This window comes from Mizuhopecten yessoensis, unplaced genomic scaffold (genome assembly GCF_002113885.1).
Source record: "Mizuhopecten yessoensis strain PY_sf001 unplaced genomic scaffold, ASM211388v2 scaffold5979, whole genome shotgun sequence".
Classification (NCBI taxonomy): domain Eukaryota; kingdom Metazoa; phylum Mollusca; class Bivalvia; order Pectinida; family Pectinidae; genus Mizuhopecten; species Mizuhopecten yessoensis.
This window is the reverse complement of record NW_018406319.1, coordinates 672,201-689,551: the sequence shown is the minus strand read 5'-3', so window position 1 is coordinate 689,551 and position 17,351 is coordinate 672,201. Positions and strand designations below refer to the sequence as shown.

General features: G+C 36.4%; 1 protein-coding gene across 1 annotated transcript; it reads right to left on the bottom strand.

The window, feature by feature from the left end:
- Positions 1-1,735: 1,735 nt before the first annotated feature.
- Positions 1,736-15,614, bottom strand: LOC110451392. Its single transcript, XM_021499378.1, has 5 exons — positions 15,605-15,614; positions 10,898-11,625; positions 7,212-7,290; positions 4,099-4,386; positions 1,736-1,909 (listed from the first exon to the last, which is right to left on the bottom strand). The coding sequence occupies exons 2-5, from the start codon at positions 11,620-11,622 to the stop codon at positions 1,880-1,882; spliced, it is 1,122 nt and encodes a 373-aa protein (XP_021355053.1). The 5' UTR covers positions 11,623-11,625; positions 15,605-15,614; the 3' UTR covers positions 1,736-1,879.
- Between the last annotated feature and the right edge of the window lie 1,737 nt (positions 15,615-17,351).

The window sequence follows — 17,351 nt, the reverse complement described above, 5'->3', positions numbered from 1 at the left end:
TAATCCATTTGCAAATTTCTGCAATAAAATATGTTTAAATCAAATCTCAAAACATGAACAGAGACGAGGGGGACACTAGCGGAGTCATCTATATAACCCGATACTGACATGACGGGAGAGGGGGTACACCCTACCAGTAACCTATTCGAAACATTGCTATACGCTCTCTATCGATAGGCGTGTACAGGTAAGCAATACAAATAGCTCACTCAGCCATACCTTGACAAAGGGACCAGTCGGTCTCACTCAGCCATAACTTGACAAAGGGACCAGTCGGTCTCACTCAGCCATAAGTTGACAAAGGGACCAGTCGGTCTCACTCAGTCATAACTTGACAAAGGGACCAGTCGGTCTCACACAGTCATAGCTTGACAAAGGGACCAGTCGGTCTCACTCAGTCATAACTTGACAAAGGGACCAGTCGGTCTCACACAGTCATAACTTGACAAAGGGACCAGTTGGTCTCACTCAGTCATAACTTCACAAAGGTACCAGTCGGTCTCACTCAGTCATAATTTCACAAAGGGACCAGTCGGTCTCACACAGTCATAACTTGACAAAGGGACCAGTGGGTCTCACTCAGTCATACCTTGACAAAGGGGCCAGTCGGTCTCACACAGTCATAACTTGACAAAGGGACCAGTCGGTCTCACTCAGTCATAACTTCACAAAGGGACCAGTCGGTCTCACTCAGTCATAATTTCACAAAGGGACCAGTCGGTCTCACACAGTCATAACTTGACAAAGGGACCAGTGGGTCTCACTCAGTCATACCTTGACAAAGGGGCCAGTCGGTCTCACACAGTCATAACTTGACAAAGGGACCAGTCGGTCTCACTCAGTCATAACTTCACAAAGGGACCAGTCGGTCTCACTCAGTCATAATTTCACAAAGGGACCAGTCGGTCTCACACAGTCATAACTTGACAAAGGGACCAGTGGGTCTCACTCAGTCATACCTTGACAAAGGGGCCAGTCGGTCTCACTCAGTCATAGCTTGACAAAGGGACCAGTCGGTCTCACTCAGTCATAGCTTGACAAAGGGACCAGTCGGTCTCACTCAGTCATAGCTTGACAAAGGGACCAGTCGGTCTCACTCAGTCATAGCTTGACAAAGGGACCAGTCGGTCTTGAAACATTGCGACACGTTTAATATGTACATTGTTTGTTTATAAAGCAAAACTTTGGTATTACTTGATATTTGTGATTATAATTGTCGACGTCTATCTTCACAGATACCGGCACTGACGCCCAGGTCTAGTCAACGCCAGCAGATAAAACGCCATTGATACGATAAGAATGTAACATATACCATATTGATATGTTCTCATATCAACCCAACGTTAATGGGTTAATTAATGCAAATAAGATTATCGATTAGGTTGGTTTTCAGATTTGCATCGTCCTGTTTGCGCTGTTTTGGGTTGGTTAAAAATTCAAAATACAAATAGGGTGTTAAATACGAAACGAATTGTCATTACCATTCGGTACGTTTTCTAAAAATGGCGACTTGATATACGCTTTGTTTATTTACACCTTTCGTTTTTCATCAAAGCATCATATTTTACTATGTTATATAAAACTGTATCCCTATAGTAAGATTAACCTGGGATATATATAATAAAACTCAAAACTATCAAACACAAACCAGAACGACAAAATAACACACAACTCAATACGACGCAGAGCAACACATAAGAATACAATTCAATACCATACAAAACAAGACAATTCAGCGTAATACATTGTATTTATAACTCGATGGCACTGCTACACTATAGCCCTTCCAATTTCGGATGACATTCAGTAGACTGTAGACGCCATGACCCACGAGTTGACGTCATCACTTATAACGTCATATTTGTGACGTTATATACCACTAATCCTCCACTGAAGATGGCTGTTCTATCTATTGGAAAAACATACAATAGACCTACTGAAGCATTGAACTTTGTTGATATGGGTTTATGAATGACATAGCTCGGCAGGTAAATACTATATTGCGCACCAGCGTATTATGTTTTGTTCGGCCTGCAAAGCTGTGTCATTCACATAGAAAACTCAGCAAAAGTCAATACAACATAATAGAATATAAATGATAACGATGCAATACACGATATACAATACAATGCCACCCAAAATAACACGATACAATCATCTTCGCTACCGGGAAATTACGCTCACTTCAGCTCTCTCGCTCACTTCAGCTCTCTTCACAGCGAAAGTGAGCTTTACCCTGGAATGTCGAGGATGCAATACAATGTACCACAATAAAACGCCATACGATACAATGTAACACATTACAACAATATACAATACAATATCACCCAACATAACACAGTGCAATAAAATGTAACATATTACAACACTATACAATACAATACCACCCAACATAACACACTACAATACAATGTAACACATTACAACAATATACAACACGATACAACCCAACATAACACACTACAATACAATGTAACACATTACAACACTATACAATACAATACCACCCAACATAACACAATACAATACAATGTAACACATTACAACAATATACAACACGATACAACCCAACATAACACACTACAATACAATGTAACATATTAAAACACTATAAAATACAATACCACCCAACATAACACACTACAATACAATGTAACACATTACAACAATATACAACACGATACAACCCAACATAACACACTACAATACAATGTAATACATTACAACACTATACAATACAATACCACCCAACATAACACAATACAATACAATGTACCACATTACAACAATATACAACACCATACAACCCAACATAACACAATACAATACAATGTACCACATTACAACACTATACAATACAATACCTCCCAACATAACACAATACAATACAATGTAAAACATGACAACAATATACAACACCATACAACCCAACATAACACAATACAATACAATGTAACACATTGCAACAACATTAATAACACTTTAATATACAAATGTATCTTTAAAACTAAAATATTTTTAAACGTGATATTAAATCGTTTTAAATGTACTGTTCATTACAATAATTACAATATAAGATTGCGACCTGAATTTCCTCTATTTCCTCTCCGGTGAGCATCACACTTATTCTATAAGGAAAGGACATATTTTATTTCTACATATTTCTCGAGACAGCTTAATGAAGATATGTTGCATCAACGTGCTCTACTCTCTAACCTAGCAGTCCAAAATTACGAGTTATAACAAATCTATAACGCTTCGATTATTATACAGACAAACGATCTCGTCGTCTGTCTACATTAGCTGTTATTAGGACAAAATAACAGTGTCATCAGATGACATTTTGTTTCGAAGTGAAGAGAAAGAAAACACACTTTTTCGTCCATCAGTTGGGGCAATCAGTCCTATAATGGACGCTTTTAGTGTTGCCAAATACGCACGAATTTCAACGGTAATGATCCATAAAAATGGCGTCACAGCACTCGGTAACATGGAGATGGTGTACACGTTAAAGTATGTTGCATTGTTTGGGCATTTGATTAGGTCATGTAAACACATCACAAAAAGTGTTATCACAGTCGCCAAAGGAACGAAGAGAGCAAAATAAACAAAACTGACAATCCACACACTAACAGTGGACAGTTGTAATCTGACAACTTCCGGTTCCACAGCTCCTGCAAATACACGAGTAAAGTGTAACTTCTTGTATTTGTATACTATCACCGTAGCTATGGGTACCAAAATCAGCAGACACATCGGCAAGAGGAACATAGTGACGAATATGGGGACAGCAGAGTCCTTTTCAAGCACAAACACACAATAATTGTCATGCTGGAAGTGATGCGAAAGGTCTTTCCGGCTAAGCACTATAACGGGAGCACACACCAACGAGCCGATGCACCAAGGAAGAGCTATCAACACCCTAGACACGGTAGAAACCATTTTCTCGCTAATGGCAGAAACAGACTGTAGCTTGACTAGCAGGCGTTCGGCACACATGACTACCGTCATCAGAGAAGATAGCAATGTCCTACTGATTTGTATGACTTGGAAGGCAATACATACATTATCACCATGGCGCCATTCAGACCAACTTACCATGTGCTCCAGACCCATCGGGATCACAAACACGCCATGGCACAGATCAAATACACTGATGCTGAGAATGCCCAAGAAGAAGGCATGTGTCCTCAATCTCTTGTTACTAAGGATTATCGCAATAATGCCTAGGTTGGCGGGAACAGCTACTAGGATGATAGGGATAAAGCGCGCTTTCATCTCCTTCGCGAAACTATCCTCGTTCGCCCAACGGCTCCAATTACGTGGTTCCACTGTCCAAGTACTATTGACGGTGGTATTGTAACCAAACATCGACGTCGTCATCGGCTGAAACGGTAAAAGAGCAATATACACATGTATCAAATGCTGTCCTTTGCCTTCTGAAGTTGAAATATTTTAGTTGCACAGAAATGATATACATGTACTTAACGCTACAACTTACGGTTTTATAGAATAGTACAGATTTGTAAATGTACAATGTAAAAGAATAGCCCAATTGAAAGACATAATGCACAAAGGTAAAAACTATAAAGGAAAGTAATACTGTTTTGATGAATTTCGTAGCAAGCGGCTAAACATCATAGACACATATAACGTAACATAGACACGTATAACGTAACATACACACGTATAACGTAACATAGACACGCATAACATAACATACACACATATAACGTAACATACACACATATAACGTAACATAGACACGTATAACGTAACATACACACGTATAACGTAACATAGACACGTATAACGTAACATACACACATATAACGTAACATACACACGTATAACGTAACACAGACACGTATAACGTAACATAGACACGTATAACGTAACATAGACACGTATAACGTAACATAGACACGTATAACGTAACATAGACACGTATAACGTAACATAGACACGTATAACGTAACATAGACACGTATAACGTAACATAGACACGTATAACGTAACATAGACACGTATAACGTAACATAGACACGTATAACGTAACATAGACACGTATAACGTAACATAGACACGTATAACGTAACATAGACACGTATAACGTAACATAGACACGTATAACGTAACATAGACACGTATAACGTAACATAGACACGTATAACGTAACATAGACACGTATAACGTAACATAGACACGTATAACGTAACATAGACACGTATAACGTAACATAGACACGTATAACGTAACATAGACACGTATAACGTAACATAGACACGTATAACGTAACATAGACACGTATAACGTAACATAGACACGTATAACGTAACATAGACACGTATAACGTAACATAGACACGTATAACGTAACATAGACACGTATAACGTAACATAGACACGTATAACGTAACATAGACACGTATAACGTAACATAGACACGTATAACGTAACATAGACACGTATAACGTAACATAGACACGTATAACGTAACATAGACACGTATAACGTAACATAGACACGTATAACGTAACATAGACACGTATAACGTAACATAGACACGTATAACGTAACATAGACACGTATAACGTAACATAGACACGTATAACGTAACATAGACACGTATAACGTAACATAGACACGTATAACGTAACATAGACACGTATAACGTAACATAGACACGTATAACGTAACATAGACACGTATAACGTAACATAGACACGTATAACGTAACATAGACACGTATAACGTAACATAGACACGTATAACGTAACATAGACACGTATAACGTAACATAGACACGTATAACGTAACATAGACACGTATAACGTAACATAGACACGTATAACGTAACATAGACACGTATAACGTAACATAGACACGTATAACGTAACATAGACACGTATAACGTAACATAGACACGTATAACGTAACATAGACACGTATAACGTAACATAGACACGTATAACGTAACATAGACACGTATAACGTAACATAGACACGTATAACGTAACATAGACACGTATAACGTAACATAGACACGTATAACGTAACATAGACACGTATAACGTAACATAGACACGTATAACGTAACATAGACACGTATAACGTAACATAGACACGTATAACGTAACATAGACACGTATAACGTAACATAGACACGTATAACGTAACATAGACACGTATAACGTAACATAGACACGTATAACGTAACATAGACACGTATAACGTAACATAGACACGTATAACGTAACATAGACACGTATAACGTAACATAGACACGTATAACGTAACATAGACACGTATAACGTAACATAGACACGTATAACGTAACATAGACACGTATAACGTAACATAGACACGTATAACGTAACATAGACACGTATAACGTAACATAGACACGTATAACGTAACATAGACACGTATAACGTAACATAGACACGTATAACGTAACATAGACACGTATAACGTAACATAGACACGTATAACGTAACATAGACACGTATAACGTAACATAGACACGTATAACGTAACATAGACACGTATAACGTAACATAGACACGTATAACGTAACATAGACACGTATAACGTAACATAGACACGTATAACGTAACATAGACACGTATAACGTAACATAGACACGTATAACGTAACATAGACACGTATAACGTAACATAGACACGTATAACGTAACATAGACACGTATAACGTAACATAGACACGTATAACGTAACATAGACACGTATAACGTAACATAGACACGTATAACGTAACATAGACACGTATAACATAACATAGACACGTATAACGTAACATAGACACGTATAACACAAAATAGACACGTATAACACAACATAGACACGTATACCACAACATAAACACGTAAAAACATAATATAAACAGGCATAACACAACACATTCACGTATGAGTTAACAGAGATACTTGTACCACAACCATTTGAATTATAATACAACATTTAAAATGAGCCCTCTGATCGGTCAATGTTTTTCAGTTTAACCGAGCAGTTTTATTGAATTCACTTTTCAAATAAAAAATATATTTAATCGATTTGAACATGATTCAGATTATTGTATTTTGACATTGCTTAAACAATAAATAAATTCATTTGGAGGATTACCCTCAAAACTATCTACTTATTTCGAGATAATTCACAATTTGTTAACCAAACGAAATTAAAAACTTGCCAGATCGGTGGTAGACATTTCGGTCAGTCCTGTTCCCGTTGCTAGTTGTGATATGGAGCTGTCCGACGCCCGATAGGTGCTACAATATATATGTATATTGACTTCGTAACTCATCGTATACGTATGGACGCCGACCTGATTAATTGACCTTATTAATCTACTCAGAGTTTGACATTATTTGATAAAATTTATTCATGTAATTATGTAGTAGGTTTAATTTGAAGCACCTGTTTCTATTTTCCTAATGGTGTTCTTGGTGTAAACCGAATCACTCTGATAGTGTAATAGTGTGCTAGATTAAAAACACAGAATTCTAATATTGTACTGGTGTACTACGTTTGAAGCACCTGTTTCTGATTATGTAATATTGTACTTTCTTGTAAAAAAAAGTTTTCATAATTTTGTAATAGTGAACTAAGTTTGAAGCACAGGTTTTTTATTTAGTGAATAATGTAATTAGTGAAAAACAAAGGTGTCTAATTTTGTAATAGCTTGATGTAAAGCACCTAATTTTAATATTGTAATAGTGTTCTTGGTAAAAAGCTAAAGTTTCTCACTTTCTGATAGCCTATTAGATTTACGAAGCGGTTATTGTGATCGTTTTGAAGCACATAACAAAAGCATATATATATACAGCATCACACTTAATCTATCCCCGATATATGAAATATCATTACCACATTTAGTTGTTCCACTAATTCCACTATCCGTATCTGACACAGTCGATAGTGTGAAACACGCGCAAAATAAACTTATTGAGATGAATGAGAAGATCATAAAACTTGATGATAAATACATGTACACTTCCACGTTTCAGAGAATCACAATTCACAAGCAAGTATAAATAGGTACCACTATCTACAGGATTATATTTTACCGTAGTCGGTAACAACCTATGTATAAGTTTGATACGAATTAAATAACTAAAAAAATAACTAAATAAACTGTTTATCATCTATATACTACTACCTTATATAAGCACCATTTTTTTCCCAAATGACTTCTAAGGTCAATGATCATCGATTGCAAATTCAACGTAAACAAATAGAAGATTTACGCAGAAGAATACAAAAAACCTTAAAACCGTGTAGAAAAATATTTTGAAAACCATCCTATTGTCATTGGCTTTTCTATATGCACATTTACGCTTAAACAGTGGTGTTGTTATCCTCACAATATATTTTGGTATTGATTTATATTGATTTGTTTATGACGGACTATTTTCTTACGCGGATCACTTTTGTGTGAATGCTGCTTCTGGTTTAGGACCTCACCTGGCGGAAGGAGATTTTTTATTTTTTGTTGAGAAAATACGTTCCCAAATACCGGGAAAATCCGTTCTCAAGTTGTTCTAAAATTGTTCTCAAGTCGCTATCAACCTCTTTTTGAGTATTTTCGTACTGACAACCCATGATAATGAATTTATCATGCTACCGGTAGGTGGTGTAAAGTAGTATATAGATGATAATCTTGGTTGTCTAACCCGAGGTTTGATTCAAGTATAAGGATATTAAGATTATTTGTTTATCCACACAGAATAGTAGGCATTCCTCAAATCTTCTTACCAAAGTCTTGGTAGCGATTTAACGCCATAGTAATCTAAAAAAATCATATCAATATATCTACATTTCCACAGCAAGTTCCTTTTTATAAGCATTACCAGAAGAAACTGTGTTCATAGAGGTATAAACACAATTGTATTAGTGTCATTTCGAAGCTTCTCCTCCAACCTCGATTTATATTAGAATCTGTTAAAATAATACCTTCTGATGACGGTAGGCTGTTCCAGGAAATTTGTTTTCGCTGACGACACCAACACTTTAATAACGAAAATATAAGGGAATATCTATATTAAGGTCATCATAAATAATATCGAGAATGTAAATAAAACTATTGAACGGCCTTTTTTTTTAATGTCCATGCTTTTAATCAATGTCATCCAACAAAATCTGATAATTCTTCTTTTACCATTTTGATATTTTATCAACGCCAAAACACTATTGTTTGTTTATATACTGTGTGATTTGAGGAATATATGATATTTGTTTTTAGTTATACTTAATATATATATATTGTAATATTGTAATATTGTCAACGTATATTGGCCTGAACACGTTTCAACGTCAGGGTAAATCCATACAGACAACAGCCACCAGTTGACAGTGAAGCAATTTCCAACGTTACAGTTATGACGTCATAAGCGTAGCGACGTCACAATGGCCCAAGGTATGTTATGCAGAAATAACATACATCTGGGTCCAGTAGAAACATCTAGGCTCTGTGCAGTGGAAATGTAAATATAATAGTATATGCAGGTGGGTAAGGAAAACAATGAATATCTGGATAGCAGTAGACAATGCTAGAGTTCATAGTTCACATAGTAGATACTCTTCCTATGTTTGGTAAGATTTCTGAAAGACCAATTTCAAGAAATTCTTAATTGACTTCAAACTTCTTATTTCAATTATCCTCAAATGTTTTCTTTTGTCAAATGTATTTCTTTTCCTGGAAGTTTCAAATCACCCAGGTGATTCGATAAAAAATATTCTGGTCGAAGTTCCAACATACACACACACCCTTCTTGCCTGAAGGCTGTGCATACTGTCTGAATGTAGCTTAGTTTGAGACCTAATACTAAATCCTCCAAAATGTTTAAGTCTGTTTCAAAGGATTAAACAATGGATAATGTAAAAGATACATGTCGTCCGCAAATAGATTTATGAAATATTCTGAATCGTGAATTAGATCTTATGTAAACTGTGAGAACGTGCTTCTTTTCTTCTAGAGAACGCATTTTCAAATCCCTTTTCAACCGAATTTCGTACAGATTTTCAAATGTTATGTTCGTACAATTTTACAGACTTAAATGCCATTGGTGGAATAATTATAAGACACCAATACACCTACATGGGTTTCTGCCTGGTGTTGTAACGTATAAGACACCAATACGCCTACAGGGGATTCTGCCTGGTGTTGTAACGTATAAGTCACAAATACGCCTACATAGGTATCTGCCTGGTGTTGTAACGTATAAGTCACAAAAACACCTACATAGGTTTCTGCCTGGTGTTGTAACGTATAAGTCACAAATACACCTACATGAGTTTCTGCCTGGTGTTGTAACGTATAAGACACCAATACGCCTACATGGGTTTCTGCCTGGTGTTGTAACGTATAGTTTGTAAGCAATGAAGCCATCTTCGCCGCCCTAGGTCATTAACATTCTCATTTTATCAAGTACGCCTATACATGATTAACCGACATGTCTATGTGTTTCATCGACTGCTAACTATACAAATGAGGTACAAACTGATGGAAACTTCGTAACATTTTGTGACTAGGATAAAGTAACAGTGTCGTCCGATGATGCTTTGTTCTGGAGTGACCTGAAAGACAGAGTGTTCATTTGTCCGTCAGGTGGTGTCACAGTTCCTATTAATCTTTTATTTATGCGAGCTATTAACGATGTCAAAATCGCACGAATTTCAACGGTGATGATCCACAAAAACGGCGTCACGGCACTCGATAAGAGAGAGATGGTGTGTGCATTCTCATAAGTAGAGTGCAATGGACATTCGCTATTGCCACGTGCACACATTATGAAAAGAGTTATCACAACTGTCAACGGAACGTATTTGGCAACATAAACAAGGCTGACAATCCACGCGCACAGAGTGGACATGTACAGACTGACAGCTTCCGGTTCGACAGTTTCCGCAGATAAACGATTCCAGTCCGACTTCTTGTACTTGTAAACTACCATCATAGCTATGGGTACCAGGACCAGTAGGCCGAGTGGTATCAGGTACATGACAAGTATGGAAAGGTGAAAATCATTCTCCAGCACGAACAAACAATATTCATCGTGTGTGAAGTGGTTCGACATATCCTCCCGATTCATCATAATGAGAGGCACACATACCAGAATACCAATACACCAAGGAAGCGCTATCAGAACCCTTGACAACGTCGTTACCTTTTGTCCATCAATAGTTGCAACTGATTGTAGTTTTGCCAGCAGACGTTCAAAACACAGCACGGTGGTCATTAGAGCAGACATATAGGTTTTACTGATAGCTATGACTTGGAAAATGATACACACACTCTCGCCATGGGGCCATTCATTCCAGTGAAGTTGATGTTCCAGAGACATCGGAAGCACAAACATGCCATTACACAGGTCGAACACACTGATGCTGAGAACGCCCAGGAAGAAGGCTTTAGTCCTCAAGGTCTTGGTACTCAGGATTATTGCAATAATGCCTAGGTTGGCAGGAATAGCTACGAGGATGATAGGAATGAAGCGCGCTTGTATCTCCATGATTCTGTTTGGGGCCATTTCATACTCCACATCGTATTCTACCCAGGTACTGTTGGCGGTGGTGTTGTAGACAAACAATGGTGCTGTCATTGTCTGGAATGGTAAAACATGTTTTGGTCATAACACATATATAACACGAGTTGGTGGGTCAAGGTCAAGATCACCGTTACAATTTTTAGAAAATCTTTGTCAGCGCTCTAGCGGCTTTATTCTTAGAGGGATTTTGATCAAACTTCACACAATTACAAAGGATCAGAATATCTCGGTAATGTTCGAATTTCAGGGTTGTCGGGTCAAGGTCACCGTTATTATTTTTAGAAAATACTTGTCAGCGCTCTATCGACTTTATTCCTTGAGGGATTTTGATTAAACTCCACATAATTACAAGTTTGAGTTCAGGGTTGTTGGGTTAAGGTCAAAGTCACCGTTACTATTTTTTAGCTCACCTGATCCGAAGGACCATGATGAGATTATGCCATACCACAGCGTCCGTCGACCGTGCGTCCGTCAACTTTTCATTGCAAACGCTACTCGTCTTAAACGGCCAAGTAGAATTTGACTAAATTTGGTCTGGAGCATCCATGGGCCAAGGTGACTCAATTTTGTATAAATGTGGGTTTGGCAACCCTTGGGACAGAAGGGCGCGGCCCAATAGGGGGAAATAGAGGTAAAACCTTTAAAATCCTTCTTCTACCGTAGGTATTGAGGGATTATATCTAAATTTGCTCTGGAGCATCCCTGGACCAAGAGGACTCAATTTTGTATAAATGGTGGGGTTGGCCCTCCTGGGAGCAGAGGTGCGGGACCGAATAGGGGAAATAGAGGTAAAACCTTTACAATCTTTCTTCTAACGTATGGGTNCCCCCTCCCCCGAGGGCAGAGGAGAGTGGGCCCAATAGGGGAAACATACCAAATTCTCCAAAGTCCTTCTTCCTCTGTAGGAATGACAGGATTTTGATTAAATTTTGGATGAACCCCCTTGGGTGAAGGGGAACCAATTCTGTATAAACGGTGGGTCTTATCCCCTTGGGGCAGAGAGGCGGGGCCAAATAAGGGATATAGAGGAATAGCTTTAATATTCTTCTTCTGTAGGAATGACAGGAGTATGTCTATATTTGGGGGCAGAGGGGCGGGCCCTATATAGGAAACATAGCAAATTCTTCGAAATCCCCCATTTACTTTAGGAATGACGGAATTTTGTCCAATTGCATATAAATATAACCCCTGACTTACCATGTCTTTACATGTACACGTCCAGGAATATCTGGCTATTATAACTTCAATTTTGCTAACGTTTCCAAGTGAGCGATACAGGCCCTCTGGTCTTCTTGTTAGAAAATCCTTGTTAGCGCTCTAGCAGCTTTTTTCCTTGAGGGATTTTGATCAAAATTCACACAATTACAAAGGACCATAATATTACGGACAATTGGAATTTCAGGGTTGTTTGATCAAAGTCACCGTCACAATTTTAGAAATTTCATTGTCAGCGCTCCAGCGGCTTCATTCCATGATGGATTTTTATCAAACTTCACACAATCACAAAGGACCATAATATTATAAATCATTACAGTGTAATGCTAGCGGGAGCCGGTAGGGGACATGTATTGCTTTAGCAATAGTCAGTATGCTTGTTAACTTTCCTTTCCTTTCACAACAATTGAACGACTTTTTCATTTATAACTTGTTTGTAAGAGGAAAGTTTCTTTTCATATTTGAATTAGTAGGTGAAGCTATATAGCAAGCAAGTTTATGCTGGCAAATGACGTTTCATGTTTGATTTGCCTTTTAATGTCCTTGCTGTTTCTTAATTTGACCAATCCGTATGACAAACTGTATCGACAATTTTCTGTCGATGGGTAATGAAGGATTTCTCACGATTCCTTTTTAGTTCTTTTGGCTATTTATCGCAGTTTACCTTTGTGGTTAACTATGTAGTAGTATGTTGTGATGCCTGACTGTAGGTTTGATACAAGGGTTGTTCGAGTTAATTTTTGTTAATTGGTACTCTGGTTCCACAAGTATACAAGTGCTTTTCAGATTCATTTCCCCAATAATTAAAACAAATATTCCTTGCTTCAAATCTTTCTATATGAATATTTCCATTGTTTATATTTTGACCTAGTTTCATTGATTCTGATTTAGAATCGGATTTTGTTTATATCTGTTTTTGTAAAATGTAGGAACATATTTCATTTTGATAAAACTTATTTCATTTTAGATGTTGAGGAGTTATGTGCACTGAAGTACTGGCAAATAGTCCAATGGTAAAGGTAACGGAAGCAACACCTGGGTAATAATGTGTGCTTCGTTGTCATATTGTATTAACCTAATTCCTCCAGATAGTCATACTTACGACAGAAAAAATGCCCTGAACATATATCATTGTTATAAATTTGTTCCTCCGTAACTTTATAAATGGTGTCGCCAAAATAAAATGACATCCCTGTCACGGGACTCTTGGTTAATTATTATGTACACTTGAGTATAACCCCAAAGATGAAGAGGCGTCAATTAGGGACAAGAATATACCAAAGAAGTTAAGCCTTTATGGAATTAATCATTCACTGTCTCTGACTTTCATAACATTATTATTTTGTGACATGTGATCATTTCTGTTACTTTGTGATATGTCAACCCAAACATGCTTGACTACAGTACTGCCCACTGTTGTTCAAGCCATTCATAGTTTTCGTTGTTCTTTCTAAAAAAGGTGATGCTAACGTGACAGGTATTCCGAGGATGAAGGAGGGCTTTTGTGTAATACCAAACAAGGAAACAAATATATTTTTCATATTTGAAATAATCCTCTTAAACCACACAACAAAAGTTATAGATGATGTATCATGACAATTTTTTATAATATTTAGCGAAACAGTTAATCTTGTTTCTAAAATTTGATGACTTTTCTCATTGGTGAAGACTAATTTTTTACAGGAATTTCCGATGTTTTGCCTTTGATTAACTTCAATATGTGGCCCTTGTAAACGTTAAGCTGATAAACTCTAAAATTTTAAAACGATCAATATAACTCATAAAATGAAGAAATATTATAGACGCGTAAAACACACTGTATGAAATACATGTATTATTGACATTCAGTATAATATATACGGCATTATGTAACTTAAACAAAAAAATATAACTTTATAGTATTATGTGATTATATCATACAGCACATCGAGGATTGATTATGGAATATTATAGACACGTTAAACACAATACAAGATTTAATTTAATCAATACGATTCATCAGTTTGGAAATATGTTATATCAAAATTTTACTTTATACACAATACGTACATCGTTTGTGTATAAAGTAAAACTTTGATATATCATATAGATAATGGTATGAACTTATAGTGTTCTGTATGCAACACATAAATATTTTTATTTTTGTTATCACAGATACGTAAAACACAATATATGGAATAATATAGACATGGCTATATATATACCACATTGTGTAATTATATTATACAACACGTAGAGGATCATAAATTGTTATTGACACGAAAAACACAATTTAAGAAACATAATAGACATATAAAACAACATATGTACAACATTACGTTATTACAATATACAAAAGGTAAATAGTTATAAAATATTATATACACTTAAATCACGATATATAACTATAAAACATTAGATAATACTATGTATAATTATTATTAATTATAGACATATACAGTACTGTGTGTCAGATGGGCAACCATTATACGCTTATAGCACTCTATAAATGGTCCACAACCAGGATATACATGTACATCACTGTAAAGGTTTATCAAACATTACAGACATGCACAACTCAGTGCAGTCACACCAAGCGTTACAAACACAGAGACAGAGACTTCTACAGCTCACTTTTATGTTGGAATTTAACCTTTTCTTGAATGACTTACCACATTCATATGTTCAGGTTATACAATTCGTTTGCAATTCGAAGTCCGAAACGCATTGTATTTTTCTTGTCATACACAAACAAAGATGGGTACAAGTGTATCATAACTAACATCCAAAGTTAAGAATAATCATGAATGATGTTTTAAGTATACAAGAATAAACGTTTTACCGTAGTAGTGGAAGACATGTTGACCAGTGTTGGTTCCGTCCTGTGCTGTTGCCTACCGATATGGCACATTATATATGTACATACATTTACCTAATTTATCAACTCTCTCGTGTTCACTGTCACTTGTTTTCGCGTTTTTATTAAAACGAACCTATATGTAATGGCCATATTCTAAACGCAATTTTCTTTCATAATTCTGTGAAATATGTGAAAAAACGCCATGCACTAGTATCAATATGGTGTCAGAGACAAGCTACCATTGTAACCCGGCTTACATTGGTGACACTGGAAATTGTTTCTATATCTAGGTGTTATAAATACCACCTAAATCGAACGAATAGTTATTCAAGATGTCTGAACTTCGGCCTCCCGGTTTTCTTAACATGTTGCATAGTTTAGATACGTAATTTAACACCAGTTTGGGTTTATTTTGGTGCCACGTGGAGCAACGGACATGGATGTAAAAAAATACCAAATTTCTTTTAGTTAAAATTTCAACGACGTATATGCACCTCCACGATGAAGCACTTTTATAGAAGAGAACAGAAATTATAGCCCGATATGTTTCAGTCAATCAGAGATCACAGTGGTTACGTTTGTTTGGAAAATGAAATACCGTATGCAAATCTACACGCATCCATCTCCATACGATTAGAAGCTTCATAAGTGTCTGCACAAAGTATTCCTTCGAAATGTGTCGGACATATCCGTCTGATCGGACAAATGGATAATTTAGCGTCCTCACAAAGGTGAGCTGTCATAGAACGGACAACACTATACCCATTGCTTGTATATTTATATTTGTAGTTCTATACTATCATCGTCTCGTCATGGGAATGTAAAAAAACAACACATTTGTGTTTTTCATTTACAAATATATAAGATAGAAAATAGTTAAAACATATCCTATTGGTACTCTCTTAGTCCTGTGTTATCTGTTATGTATTCAATGGGCGACAACAATTTATATATGTCCTGCTGGTGAGACAAACAGCTTCAATAGACTCGCTTGAGGTTCGAACTCGGTCAAACTCTTGAAATATATGCTCTATATTATAAAAGAAAAACCCAAAAACAATTTGTCTATTTTTGAGTTACATGTATTTTTCACAAGTGACATAATTATATTAATTATATTTGATATTAATTTTCATTCCCTGCATATACTTGCAATACTTTCTGTTAAGAATAAAGATAAAGCTTTTAACATTTTTCAGATTTAAAAGCTTATTAAATGAAGATTCAGTTTTACTTAAGATAAACGGATTTTTGCAGGTTTCTATCATGTATAATGGGCGGTGAAGGGTGGTTTTAACTATCTCAAAACGAGCGATATATGGTTGCTTTAACTATGTCACAATGGGCGATATATAGTGCTTTAACTATGTCACAATGGGCGATATATAGTGTTTTGACTATGTCACAATGGGCGATATATAGTGCTTTAACTATGTCACAATGGGCGATATATAGTGCTTTAACTATATCACAATGGGCGATATAGAGTGCTTTAACTATGTCACAATGGGCGATATACAGTGCTTTAACTATGTCACAATGGGCGATATACAGTGCTTTAACTATGTCACAATGGGCGATATCTAGTGTTTTGACTATGTCACAATGGGCGATATATAGTGCTTTAACTATGTCACAATGGGCGATATACAGTGCTTTAACTATGTCACAATGGGCGGTGAATGGTGGCTTTAACTATGTCACAATGGGCGATATAGAGTGGTTTAAC

Bases quoted from the DNA above. Each gene is read 5' to 3' on its own strand.
- LOC110451392 (XM_021499378.1), bottom strand. From the start codon at position 11,622: ATGACAGCACCATTGTTTGTCTACAACACCACCGCCAACAGTACCTGG. The intron at 7,291-10,897 runs GTACATGTCCAC...TATATATTGTAG, and splicing joins GAACCGGAAGCTGTCAGTCT to CACCTATCGGGCGTCGGACA. The intron at 4,387-7,211 runs GCAAGTTTTTAA...TTACCGTTTCAG, and splicing joins AAATGTCTACCACCGATCTG to CCGATGACGACGTCGATGTT.